The following is a 13937-nucleotide window of genomic DNA, read 5'->3' as shown; positions in this document are numbered from 1 at the left end:
TTCAGCTTTTGTTGAAACTGTTTTAGAGAGCTGCTGATTCAACATACTGATCGTTTTGGAGGATGTCGTCTATGGTGCTGTTGAACTTTATTGCATTATACAGAGAGGCACTTCTATTATTTAGCCTGCCCTCATTGATATAAATAGGGTGGACAAAATAATAGGCTACAGATGCCTGTTAGTATAATACAATACAGTTCAACAGCTTAACAAACTACAGCCTCCAATCTTATCATACAGTTGAATTGACACAATTTCACACAATCTATGAAAATTATTTCAATTGTAAACTTCATGAAGGTATGGTGTATTGCAGAACCGCTGTATTACACTGCCTTAGTTTTAGTTTAATAAACTGCCCATGAATATATCAAACACAGCAGATGACCACAACAGAACCAAACAACAATAAAAAATAAAAGAGCATCATCATTAGCATTTAACTGAACATTTTTGATAAAGTTCTTTAGAAATAAAAATCATTTATTGTTGTCAATGTTGTGTCATTTGTAGAGCAGTAGGTGGCGGTAGGGCAAATCCCGTCTATGCCAATTTGTTTTACAGAAGGTACAAAGAAGAAGAAGTAAGCTAACCCAGTAGCCACTAACACCGCTGGCTGTTGTAATGTTAGAAAGCCAAGCTGGGACGGACTGCCGTGGGACGGCGGTGGCTTGCATTACTGTTGCTAAAGCATTTGGATAAGGTAACTGGATGGAAACAGCGCCGTCTGAGTTTAAAAAGTCTGTGAAACTGTGTTTCATGTTAGTAGCGTTTATTTATGTGATCTCAAACACATGAGCTAAGCGTAGCTGAAGCCGGAGTAAAGCAGTTTGCTGACTTGCTTTCTGCCACGGTGCCGACAGTGGGGTTAACACATGCAAGAGCTAAAGCTAACTTGCTGCTGTTAGCTACATTAGCATGTTAGCTAACGTTAGTGCTCCCTTCAAGTGCTCCTTGTTTTGCTCCGTCCTCCTACAACTTTACTTGTCAACATGTAAACGTAACTGTAAGCTTAAATTGAATTCAATTAAATGTTTCAGGTGGAATCCGAGGTTAATAGTCAACCACATAACTAATTTAGGTGGAGGTAACATTTGCTTTGGATCGTGTAAAAGTTATTGAGACGCGGACCGAACAGCCACTGAGACTCTTCGCAAAAGGGAGCTGTCGGTGTGGTTTGTTTGGGTTATGTGGCATTAATAGTATGGTTTTCCAATAATAAACTACTGTTAGATTCACACATTGTGAAAGTTAACCGTGGCAACACTTTATTGATAACAAGGGTACATGAAATAAAAGGGGGGTAAAATAGAATCCTGGCGAAGTGAAGTGCAGTTGAATTTCTTTTTTTTCCTCTGCTGAGCATGAGTCACTGAAATTCTCCTGTGAATGCATCAGTCCTGTCAACCCACTAAACATTGTTAGTTAGCACTGGCATTAAGATTTAGGTGAATCTGTTATATAAAAAGTATTTAGCTATGGGGAAAAAAACTCCAATGTGAGGACTTGCAGCTTCTCTCTGGTTTATATCATTGTAAACTAAAATCCTTTTCAGAATTTTGCTGTGCTGGTAAAACAAAACATTTGAAGACATATCCTTGGACTCTGTGATATTGTGAATAATTAGTCAAATAACTGGCATATAAATCAATAATGAAAATAATTTTAGTCTTGCACTGAGTATGCCAAAACTGAGTTTACAGGTGAGATGCAACTGAGAGTCTCAAGTGCCTATTTAAATATGCATTACAAAACATTTTTAAATTGAAATATATAAAATTATATATATATATATATATTTATTTATTATATATTATATATATATATATATATATATTATATATATTTCTGTGTTAGTTGTTAAATAAAAAATAAAAAACTGACTGTTGGAATTGGGATATTCCCGACAGGCTTGGGTGTCATTATGCGGCGGGGCGAGCATGTTCCACGGGCTTTCCAGGCCCCGGTGGATGTCCATGCCAGCGCAGATGGCCATGTGTATATGTTCAAGAGGAGGCCAAATGAGTCAGCCGTATCCTCAGATGATGAGGAGCTCAGTGTCATGGAGATGAGGCCGCGGGTTGTCCTGGAGCAGGAGCAGGACAGACTGAGAAACGTACAGCTGCTGGAGCGGAAGGTGTTAGAAGGTGACAATCTTAACAAGCTTGCACTACAATATGGGTGTAAGGTAAACATTTATTTGTTTATTTTTTAATAATTTCTTGTGTTGGTGATCCCCCTCAGTGTTTTAATAAATGTACTGTATTGACATTAATGTTCCTTCATTCCCATTTCTACCCACAGGTGGCAGATATAAAGCGGGTGAACAACCTTATGCAGGAGCAAGATTTATTTGCACTGACATCTATCAAAATACCAGTTCAGAAACACAGCTTTTTAACTGAGACTTACACAGACCCAAGTGACCTTCAAGAAGAGATGCCACATTCATCCACCACACCAGTCAGGCCTCAGGACAGAGCCAGATCCCAACCACATCTACAGGAGGTCACAGACTTTCTAATCGAGGTGGATAATGACATTGAGAAACTAATTCAGACTACGAATGATCAAGATGAGGATTTCTTGGATAACTCAGAAAAAGAGCAAAGGTTTGGTTTCAGACGACGGGGCCTGACCAGTCACGGTGCAGACTGGGGAATCCAATGGTGGAACGCTGTAGTCGCCATGCTCCTGATAGGCATTGTCCTGCCATTATTTTATGTAATTTATTTCAAAACAAAAGATAATGGAGCAGTTTCACCAACAGATGGTAGTGGTGCTTTACAGTCATCCATCAAATCTTCAAATGACTCAGGGACGGGCCTCAGCTTAATGAGGCCTGAGGATTTTCAAGAACCGGGATAGTCCAGACTTGAGTCTTAGAAAACCAGAATCATTTTAAGATTGTTGGGTTAGACCTCAGAAGAATGTGACAATCAAGATAAAGCCAAATCTTAACGGTTTAACTCAGTGCAATATCATCGTGTCTGGTTTATACCAGTGACATTTACGTTTTATTTTACCATAACTGTGATGATTGATGCAGATACTTCAGTGGTTGCACTGAAGTGAAGTAGCTGCACGCTGTTCTCATTTTTGTGACAATGTAGTTGCACAGTATTTCATCAAACAAGTAGAGAACAGTTTTCTGAAGTATTATTCTTGGGACTTTGTTTCCCTGATTGTTTGTTTTTGAAAAACTCTTGATATTTGCTGGGATCACAGTTCCTCAGGTGTTTTACTAAATCTGAGGTATTAAGTGGTTGTGTCATGTGAAATCCTCACATGAATCAAGCTGAAAAATAAGTGCAAATGGAAAACTTTGTGTCTGGAGAAAAAAATCCACACTGTAGGTATTTCTGTTTAGGCTTTAGCACAACCTGCCTTCCCACCACTGCCTGTTGTCAATATCAACACATAAAGTGTCATCATATCAGTATCGCGTATCAGGTGTAAATCAGATGTCTGTCATGGTACAACAATATATTTTTAAACTCTAAGCCCAAAACTGGAAGAGATATATTGTGTTTCTCTGTTGCCAAAGCTGAGTGAGGTTACACTGTATTTGACATGGGGTTTGAGCGTTATTTGTGTGACTTTTTTGATCTAACTTATTTTCTGTGTCTATGTGTTCAGTGTTTAGTTATTGCAGTGCACCTCATGCCTTGTCTCCGGATCTGACAATGCCAAAAACGTGAATTGTGTTTACAGTAACAATGTGGTGCAATATACTTTATCTTTTTGGGTTGTATGAGTTCATTTGACACCTTGCGATCTTTAAAATTCAAGGTGTTGCATTTAGAAAATGACATTTACTCATCTACAATGTCCCTGAAGTGTGAGATTTAGAAAAGTGCCTTAAACCTTTATAGTTAAGTTTGTATGGTATTGCACACACTCCCATCTTGCATTGTTTGATGGGTAATTGAGTCCACCATGAACAGGAGTGGATTTGTCATGGCTTGTCCAGTGCACTTTTTAAAGTCTGAAGTACTTAAATTTTATTGACATATTTCTAAAAAGTTAAATTATATTTTGGATGGAAGAGTGGACATGATGAATGTCTGAATCTTTTTTTCAGCATGTGTCTATTTAATACAAACATTCAGTTTACAGCAACAGCACCACAAGCTGCAGCCTCCAAAGTGAATATACAATTAAATCAACACAGTTTCAACACGAAATGAACATTATAATCGTCATGAATGGAGGATTTATTGCAGGACTGTTGTATTAGATTGCATTACTTTTAGCTAGGTTCCTAATAAACTGACAAGTGAGTGTATATGGTATACGAGTCAAAGTTTTTTTTTGACAATTATTTTTTGCCACTAAAGAGTAGGCTATATTAGCACAATTGCTCATTTATAATGTGATTATAGATGAACACACACACACATACACAATGAACTGATAAAACACTTACTACAGCTAATATACAACTAAATATGCATACATACGTACATACATGTGTAATTTGTGATTACTTGCAGTACCCACAATTGCCTAAAGATAGCAGGCACAAACCGTTGCTGTAGTGTGTTGGGTTTTGGAGGGATGGCGACAGTCTTCTGTCTTGACAGCTCTTGAGTGAAACTGCATGTAGGTTTATACATTATTTTGGATGGTCAAAAAAGTTTAAATTTATTTTTTGAGTAAATGATAACCAAAGCTTGTGTAGCAGCTATACATCAACGTCTTCTGAGTACTCCCACAGTTGGAGGTCCAGTCCAGTCCAACTTATCAGTAGCTGAATAGAGTACTTTATGGAGAGCACTGAACTTCTGCCCAGTCAGTCATCAGTTTATAAACCAGTCCCTCCAGTGGAAGTACCTATAGATGTGAGTAGAGTAAAATTCAAAATATATGTATATGAGAAACAACTTCAATGTGATATGGATTTTTAAAGAGTTATATTACCTCAACACCATACAAAGATCATAGTTTGATACCAGTCCTCCAAGTTGTGCTTATACATGCAAGTGAAAGGTCCAACTTTGGATCGTGCATTATGTATTTACTCAAAGGGAAAACCCTACCACAATGCATGTCCTTGGTACACTCTTGGACACCATATCCAGTTCATTAAATATGAACAGTTCATACATAAACAATACAATACATCTATAAAAGAAATTACACAGTAGATATGAAATATGATTTCACTCAGTAACACAACCTTCAGGATTTTAAAGACCCAAACGCAAAATGAATTGTTTTGCATTCACTCTCTGCAGAAATCTAAGGACAAGGTCAGCAGCAGAGCAGCACTGCTAAAACAAATAGGAAATCCAGTGTCTGAGGGTGGATATTATGGTTGAAAAATATTATACCCAAATGCTGCTGTCCAAACAGTTTGGACCTGATGTGTAAAGCCAAAAACACTCTTCATACATCCCGAAGAGACAAGTGCTGTAGGAATTCAAAAACATGGGGACAGCTGGATAGATTAATTTTATGAATTTGCAACAAATGAATATCTAAGAACCAGTGTGTGTGTGTGTGTGTAAGTAAGTTGTCCACTTGAGGGCAGCAGTCCAATCCATATAGTGAACAACAACTATATGAGCATTTTCTAAGACTCAAGACCAAAAGTTGTAGTTTAGCTCTATTGCCACAGAGGCTCTGTGCCTTTTATTGTTCCATGACCTGAGACCCTCGTCTCATAACTACAGCTCACGAACCCTGCTCTGATCTAGCTCCAGGCCACAGAGCTCTGGCATGCTGCCACCTCCCAGGCTGAGTCTTATCCTACTATTAATACATGGGCCTCCCCTGCTCCCCCTTTTCCTCTACCTCCAATCTGGACACTTCTACTCCCTGCTTTTCTATATTTGATGAAATCCATATCAAGTCTGCTCCTGTAGAGGATAAATTGACTTAATGTGGTCGGATTCCTACTTTCAACAAGCCAAGTACACTATGGTGGGTCTGATTAGTATTAAACAGTACACGCCAATGAGCAGAAGAGCTTCACTGACATATAACTGTCAGATTATGCTGAAACATTTCTAAACTCTACTCAAAATACATTTTTCTACTTATACATATTTATGCACACTCTGTGTACGGGTGTGTTTTTGAGGGGTGGTGTAGCAGAAGAGCTGGTTTTGAATCCAGCACTTTTTTGGAGTAGAGTGAGTTTCTATGGAGGTGGGGGCTGAAGCTGAAGGGGCTTTCCCCCTGAACAAAGCACAACCATCCATACAGTCTGGGTGGAGGGTAAATAGAGTGAAAAGATTCATGAGCAAACTGAAGCTCTGCAGCTTTAAGAAGTTTGCACACTTGAGCAGCTGGCAGCGGGCCACTTGGCCAACATAAACAGCCCTAATCCTTTTTCCAAGGAGCTTTCAACACTCATCTCTCTGGCACATCGGCCACTGACTCACTCTCTCTCTCTCTGACATTCCTGTCTGTCTGGAGTTCTGCAGAACCGACACCAGGAGGCACTGTGGCCCTGACAATGTAAATGCTGTTTGGTTAATGCTGTTGATCATTATTCACTGCTAAGGTATGTGCCTTCCTTTGATTTTCCCCTGAAGCGAAACAGGTCTCAGTTTTCACTCTTTCTTAGTGGGAATGGAGGCTTAGTTTTACAATGTCATGTTGACCCGAAGCCCACAGAAGTATGGGTTGTTCATGAAATTAGTGATGACAAAAGTAAACTGGGAAGTTTCATATGGTTTCTCCTCTTCACCTCCACACATTTTTCAATTTTTTTAAAATTCAAATGAGCTTCTTGGTGAAAGGTTAACAGTAGTTTTTTAAGAGTTGTCTCCACTTTTAATGCCAAATGAAATCTTTTAAAACTGCCAGATACAGATTGAAACCATAAAATTCTATAAAACAAATGTAACAAAACAGATTTAATGAATTTCATAAATAAGAAAAAAACATGGTTATTAGTATTATAAGCCAAAATACAGTCAAGATATTTTCTATGTGAGTGAGGCTAATGTCTGTTTCTGCGGGGGCAGGGAGATCCAAGGTTTTGATTTTCCTCCGCTCCCGGGGGGATTTGGCAGACACAGGGTAATTTGTAGTGAAATTTCCAGCACAGTTTGTTTTGCAGGTGGCTGAGAACGAAAGCAGGGCGTGGTGGGGAATGAGAGAAGCAATTTGCTGTCTGTGGGCTGTGAATGTGTGTATTGTTGCACAGCAGTAGGTTCAGTGTTGTGCCGGTATGTGCTATGGTCAGGGCTGGACTGATGGAAGGGAGGCAGCAGTAGACTTTCATGGACAAACCAAAACCACAGCTAGTGTAGATGTTAAAATGGTTTCAATAAAATGCATTTTTCACTCATAGTGTTTGGTGACTTGAATGATTTTTTTGACAGCAAGGCCAAGACTTTCCATTTTCCCAAAAAGATATTGCTTTTAACTTTTCATGTATCAGCATGAAAAGACTATTATCAGTTTGACACCAGGAGTCAACAAATGTGGAAAAACTATTTGAATGGGTGAGGGAGGTCACATGACAAAGCAACATGAGTATGTATTTGAAGGCTTTTGCCAGGAGACATTTCAGTCTCACAGGCTTCAGAGTGGTTTCAATTAAAAAATCCTTTCTTTGAATCTCCAGCCAGAATTTCATTGTATGAATCCATGCCAGATGTTATACTTGAAGAACACACAAGGTGTCAAGCAGGACAAAGCAGATAAGCACATATTTAGTCTTATGACAAACATATATCTCCTCTATTAAAACTAATCCTACCGAGAAATCAGAAAATATGCTATCAAGGAATATTTAACTACTACAGTTTAATTTAATACAATTTTTTAATTCAGTGGATCTTGCAGTTGAATGAGAACACATAATATATTGTATGCATGCTGTATGTTATCCCTTAAGTCTGACTGTGTAAGTAAGGGATCATCTGGAGATGCAGCTGGCTGGAGAATGTGATGTTCTGTCAGTCATGTTCCTGCAGGGGCGGCTGTTTTTCTTTCGCCCCCGCTGTGGGGGAACCAATTGTGCAGCACCTGTTTTACATTCCACCCGAGGCTTGAGGGGTCTTCACCCGGGGGACGGTTCCAGTCTAACTACACAGAGAGACTATATGGAGAGAGCAAAGTTATATAGTTCTTCGTTGCTATTGTCTCTTCATTCTTCGCGAGAATAGTATTGATATACTCCGCATTTAGTGATTGAAAGGAAAATTGAATAAGAGGATATATATGCTCCACATTTTAAAAAGAGTTTGAGCTAATTTGCTGTAGTTAGAACATTATTAAGGCATTAAATGATTATCTATATGAATTCAGAGATTAATTTTTTTTTAAATTTATTAAATTTAAACATGCTTATACACTCAGTGGCTGCTTTTTTTTTTTTTTAGCTACACCTGTTCAATCATTTGTAATTCACTACAACAGCTCTACCACAAATTCTACCTTTATGAAGTTTGTTGACAGTGTGGAAAATATGGAAAATCAATTCTCTATTACTAAACGAGGTCATAGTTACAGGAGGTGTAGTAGGCTACATCATATTGGCAGATGTTTCTAATTTTTTACGGGGGGCAGAATATTAAAAACACCTCTCAATAGTTAAATTGGATTGGTATTAGATTGTATAAGTGTATCTCATAAAGCGGTCACTGAGTGTACATGTGTGTAGAAATGCCACATTCAGGATGAACACACTGTATTTGCAATTGAACAATTGAATAGTAATTTGATGTTTCTAAATGTGGAAAGTTCATGTGTGTAGTTGGTACTCTGGTGTATCAGGAAGAAGTTTCCATGTGACTATAAGATAATTTCAATACGGATACTGTGGATAGTTTTTTTATACTCTGAGAGAAATGCAGAAACAATGCTTGTGCTTTTTACAAAAATGCTTTAAGGATACATAAAAAAAAGTCAATTTCACAATTTAGAACAGTTTAAAAAGTCTAACTGTATCTTATCTTGAATAATGTTGCTCAGATTATGTACTCGTTCATATAAATATACACTCCATTGTGTCCTTGTTAGCTGCAAAGGACAATGTAAAATGCTGGCAGGACGAAAGAATCCACTGAGACAGGCATGGATGAAGAGAGGATAATGGGTTGGACATGCTTCTCTAAATCACTGGATGCAACTCAACCGAGCACCTGCTTGGCTTGAAGGAGCGCATCGAGTCACAAGCAGGAGGCTCGATACGGGCTCTCGCTACTCCGTTAGTATATTACACCTGCAGTGCTGATGAAATGAAACCCGTTATGAGGCAAACAATACAAAGAAAACCACCACCACTTTAAAGTTTGCTGTGAACCAGTAAAACCAACAAATGCTTTTATACACATCATCCTCCCTCTACAGACACCATGCCAATAAACATTCAGATTGATCCGAGCTTATCATGAGAGTTAATCAGTTGTATTTTTGTTTTGTATTCTTCTCTTCAACCAGCCTGTAGATGCAAAATTAAACAGCTTGAACTCATTGGTTTTTAAATAACTCATATAATAAAAATAACTAAAAATAATCCAAAGGGACCATTGCTGTTTTCTATTTTCTGCCTCTGAGACATTTTCAAGGCCTTAACACAAAATCAGGCCTCTTGATCTAAGCAGCAGAACTGTGTATGAAACAGCTGTGTCAGACCAGGTGCAGTCTGTTCAGTTCCCCAGTCTCAGGCACAATTTATACCGTAATTCCTGGCAGACGGTTTGTAGCTCGCCACTGCCAGATGAAGACTATTCAAACTGGATGGCTTTTAAACTGGAACTGTAATGCCCCCTCACACTGTTGGGGGATTCCTGTTATTAACAAACATTTCTCAGTCTGTGGTTTTATTCCACACAAGGACCCTTGGGGTTTTTGTAAAATAAAAGAGAGGCTAATGCAAGTGTGAACACTGTAGTGAGTGTTAATGACATGAAAATCCTCCTCTGTCGCCTGCATTCAAGTCCCATCACACCAAAGTACTGTTAACAACAACTGAAACAATGTTGTGGACATGTTGTGAAAACACAATATAACAGTAATTATACCAGGAGGCAAAAATCACCCCTGCACCCTGGCTTATAAGCCCACTACAGCAATTTGTTTGGAAGATGACATGTAATGAGAACCACTTGCTGCTGGACTCCATAAATTCTGTCAGGGTTTGGAGGTTGCAGGACTCTGCTCATCCCTCTGAAGTACTTGAAAAACATCCATTGCACGTCACGCTGAGAGATGCCGAATTTCCTGCCATTCCCAGATGTTCCCGTGCAGATGTTCTCAGAGGAGTCTTTCAAAGGAAAATTTATTTGCTTGAGAAAGCTCTGCTTATGTTTGCCGTTGCTCACACGTCTGCACAGAAGTTGCCGTTCGCAGACTAATTCAACATAAAGTCCGGTCTTAAACACACCAAAGATTAGACATGGCCAAAATGCCATATGAAAAGAAAAGCCATGCTTACTTAAAGTAGACGTTCCTCAATTTTCCTTTTGTACAATTAAAATGGCACAAGTGGTAAAGATATGCATTTTAATGAAAATTTTAATGTGTGTTATTGCGACAATTTTTCGTTAAGATAGATAACAATAGATAGAAAAAATAAATTTAAGTGAATTTAAAATATTTATCCACCGTTAATTATTTAAAATTGTGATAATTATTATTTAATTGTGCTGGTTTATCTGCAATGTTGGGCCACTAAGAGACTACATCTTATCCTGCAGCTGCTTTTTACACTTTACAGACACAACCCAGTAACAGATAGTGACTGTCCATTCAGTGACACACTTGAATGGTAAAGTAAAACAAAGGCGGTCAAAACATGATAAAGGACATGGTCAACAATGAGAATGGACACAGCGAACGAACATCTATCTCTTGTCCACACTGGGTTGCTCTCATCACAGCGCCCACAAAGCTGCCATAAATGGGGGAGCGCTTGTCAGCCTGTTCCTTTTGGTGTGCAGCTCCTGATCCAAGGACAGATAAAGACACAGTGACAGAGCCGTTATACATCAAGACTGAGTTGTAACCTGGAAGATTACTTGGTATTGGGGGGCGACAGATGAGAAAGGACTGATGTGAGACCTTTTCGATTCAAAATGAAGCTTGTGATGACAAGCTAACCCGCTGTTTTTGTTCTGAAATGCTTTATGGGGGCCAGAATATGCAGACTTGAGAGATGTAAACCGATCTGTGTGTTTGTGTGTACACAGTTAGGTTGATTGGTCATTAATTGTGCTCGGAGTCTCCAGATGGAAACAGATCTTTCAGCAGATTTCAACGGTCGAAGCCAGCGTACAAACTGAGGGCAGTGGGTGCAAACTTATGTGTTCTTTTGCATGTGAAATGGAAAATGACTAATGTGGGACAACTACAGGAAAATCAGGGGTCAAACATGGTTCAACAAGGATGTGTAGTCTGGTTACTAATCTCAAACTATAGCTGCTCAAATACCTCAGCCCGTCTTATGGTCAGTGCTCTGTCAGTGTCAGTCTGAGCAAAACATTACTGGTTTATATTAGTATCTATACTGGTTGTTCCCTTCAACTGGAAAGAGGTGGAGCAGGAGTATCAGCTGTCTGACTGACAGCCAGTCAGGATGCACAACTCTGACCCCAGAAATGGAAAGTCGTCACCATGACCATGATTTGAAAAAAGAAATTATATCCTTTTTTACCAGACGAAACCCTTGATTAATCTTCTTGCCTTTTTTCATTTGATAATACAGTGAGAGGTAGACCGGAAAGTCAGGGAGAGAGAGTGAGGGGATGACATGCAGCTGCAGTTAGGACTCCATGTGGTCCACACTCTAACCGGTGAGCCACTGAGGTGCTGCCATACAGACATTTTCTGATTGGCACTAAATTTCTACATAGATGAGGTTGGAATTGGAATTATTTTTGCAGGTATTTTGCAGATATTTGAGCCTTCAATATCTGTACCAAATTTCATTGCTATCCATCCAACATTTTATTGAGGCATTTCACTCAAAACCAAAGCTGTGAACGTGCTGGTGGTGAAAGAAGAATACGATTATCAAAAATGTTGGATTCATCCTTTGGAGACCAAGAATGTATGCACAAAATTTCATGTCCATCCATCCTGGAGTTGTTAAGTCAGTTCAGTCCACGTGAAAACATATCACAAGGTCAAAGAAAATGCGAAGACCAGATCATCAGTACTTGGAAAACGATAACCAGCCTGCCAGGAGAATCTGAGTGAACTATTTGACTAAGCTACAAAAATATTTTAAGTAGGTCACGAATGTGCAGCCTGTCAAACATGTCTGGAGCAAGTTATTATGGGATGAAAATATTCTTTCCTTTTGTAATCACTGATACCAGGACACCAGTGACAGCATTAGAGAATTTTGATGACTGCGGGCACATAGACACTTCTGCATCAGTACATTCACTTAGAAATAGAGCTAATCAACACTTTTCAACTGTATGCGTAGATGTTCACCACTTAAACAGTACCAATAGCAATCAGGATTGGTGGAATATGCCCCTTGAGAAATGTAAGCACACTCCTCTCCCTGTGCCTCTCAGCTCTCTGATAAACATACAAGCAGCCCCAGACTTGTGTACAGAGAAAGATCATAGACCGCTGAGCTTCAGACGCGCTGCCGTGGTCTGTCCTAATACTGTAGATGCTGCTAAATATTCATGCAGATTCAAGTACGCACAGGCTTTTTAGTGCAAATATTAAATAGTTAATAAAAAAAAAAGATGAACATAGTTGCAAAATATTTTACCCAAGAGAATATAGTACTTTCTGACACTCCCCACAAGACTGTGAGTGTGGGGAAATCAAAAAATCTAAATTATTTAATAGAACCTATAATTAATATAGATAGATAATATTTATTTTTGCTCAGAGAAATTTGTTTTCTCAACATGAAAGACATGTGAGACACCCGGTATGAATTGGTCACACATGCACATATACATGCACGTATCAATATGCACATTTATAAGTACAGTGATCAATCAGCAATCTTATATATGGCAGATTGGCAGACTAAATAGTAGGGGGATATATTATATGTGAGCAAAACAATCTAAAACGCATGAAATATTAACAGGTTTGAATAATTCTGAAAGGGGATGGAAGTCGCTCTGCATGCTTACTGAAATCTATTTATAGTCATTTCTTTCCTGACGTGAGATTTGATACATGGAGAAACACTTTAATTTGATTGTAAAATGATGACTTGCTTCATGAATGCACTATAAAATCACACTTACTCATTTTCTCCTCACTCTGGATGTGATATGAAATCATTTTCCCCATGTTGATGTGTTTTTCTGACCTGATTTGTGCTCCCATGGATACAGCTGCAGTGGAGGAAGAGTGGGGGAATGGAAAACATGATTCCTTTCTATGCTTGGAGGTACAGTGTACACAGACTGTGTATGTGTGTCAGAGGGATGACAATGAAGCCTCCCAACACACTGTAACCTGATGCCAAAGGTCAGACTTTGTTCTACTCTTGAAAATTCGGTAAGCCACTCAGATTAGTGGGGAGGTGTGTTTTTAGCTTTTAGCTCCATGTGCTGTAACTGCCACTCTGTAGCACTGTTATATCTGTGTCAGGCAGGGAGTCATTCAATCTGTCAGTCAGCATTACTGATGACAGATTGCTCATGACTGACCAAACACAAGGTGGATAGTTGTTATGTTGCCAAAAACAAGACAGGCTAGCTGCTGACTCTCAGTCCAGTCATCACAATGATCAGACAACAGTGTTTCATGTGACATGTTCTCTATCACTATAAATTAATTGTTGTAGGGAGCCTTGACCTCTTCCTTCTTAGTTGGACTTGACAAGGGTTTGGCCGTCTTCTGTGGTCACTTGAGACTTGAAAAGAATTGCCTGGAACTAGTTCTGGGACTTTCAATGGATGATGTCGTTAACTTGGAACTTGGGCAACTTTTTGACACGCTATCAATGTGACTCTCTGGATGGCAATATCGCTTGGTCAGTCCAC

The 13937-nt window shown here is 39.0% G+C and overlaps 1 protein-coding gene and 1 long non-coding RNA gene across 2 annotated transcripts in view; one reads left to right on the top strand and one right to left on the bottom strand.

Moving 5' to 3' along the window:
- Positions 1-583: 583 nt before the first annotated feature.
- On the top strand, positions 584-4288 carry lysmd4 (LysM, putative peptidoglycan-binding, domain containing 4). The gene is made up of 3 exons (XM_056387052.1): positions 584-703; positions 1911-2188; positions 2305-4288. The coding sequence occupies exons 2-3, from the start codon at positions 1925-1927 to the stop codon at positions 2866-2868; spliced, it is 828 nt and encodes a 275-aa protein (XP_056243027.1). The 5' UTR covers positions 584-703; positions 1911-1924; the 3' UTR covers positions 2869-4288.
- A 129-nt stretch (positions 4289-4417) lies between these two features.
- Positions 4418-13937, bottom strand: part of LOC130176136 (uncharacterized) — an 81127-nt gene continuing 71607 nt past the window's right edge. The window contains exon 3 of the long non-coding RNA XR_008828839.1: positions 4418-4836. This is a non-coding gene — a long non-coding RNA (uncharacterized LOC130176136). The remainder of the gene's footprint in view (positions 4837-13937) is intronic.

The sequence above is a fragment of the Seriola aureovittata genome, chromosome 10, assembly GCF_021018895.1.
Source record: "Seriola aureovittata isolate HTS-2021-v1 ecotype China chromosome 10, ASM2101889v1, whole genome shotgun sequence".
Classification (NCBI taxonomy): Eukaryota; Metazoa; Chordata; class Actinopteri; order Carangiformes; family Carangidae; genus Seriola; species Seriola aureovittata.
The sequence above is the reverse complement of the archived record's forward strand: the minus strand, read 5'-3'. Positions and strand labels throughout refer to the sequence as shown.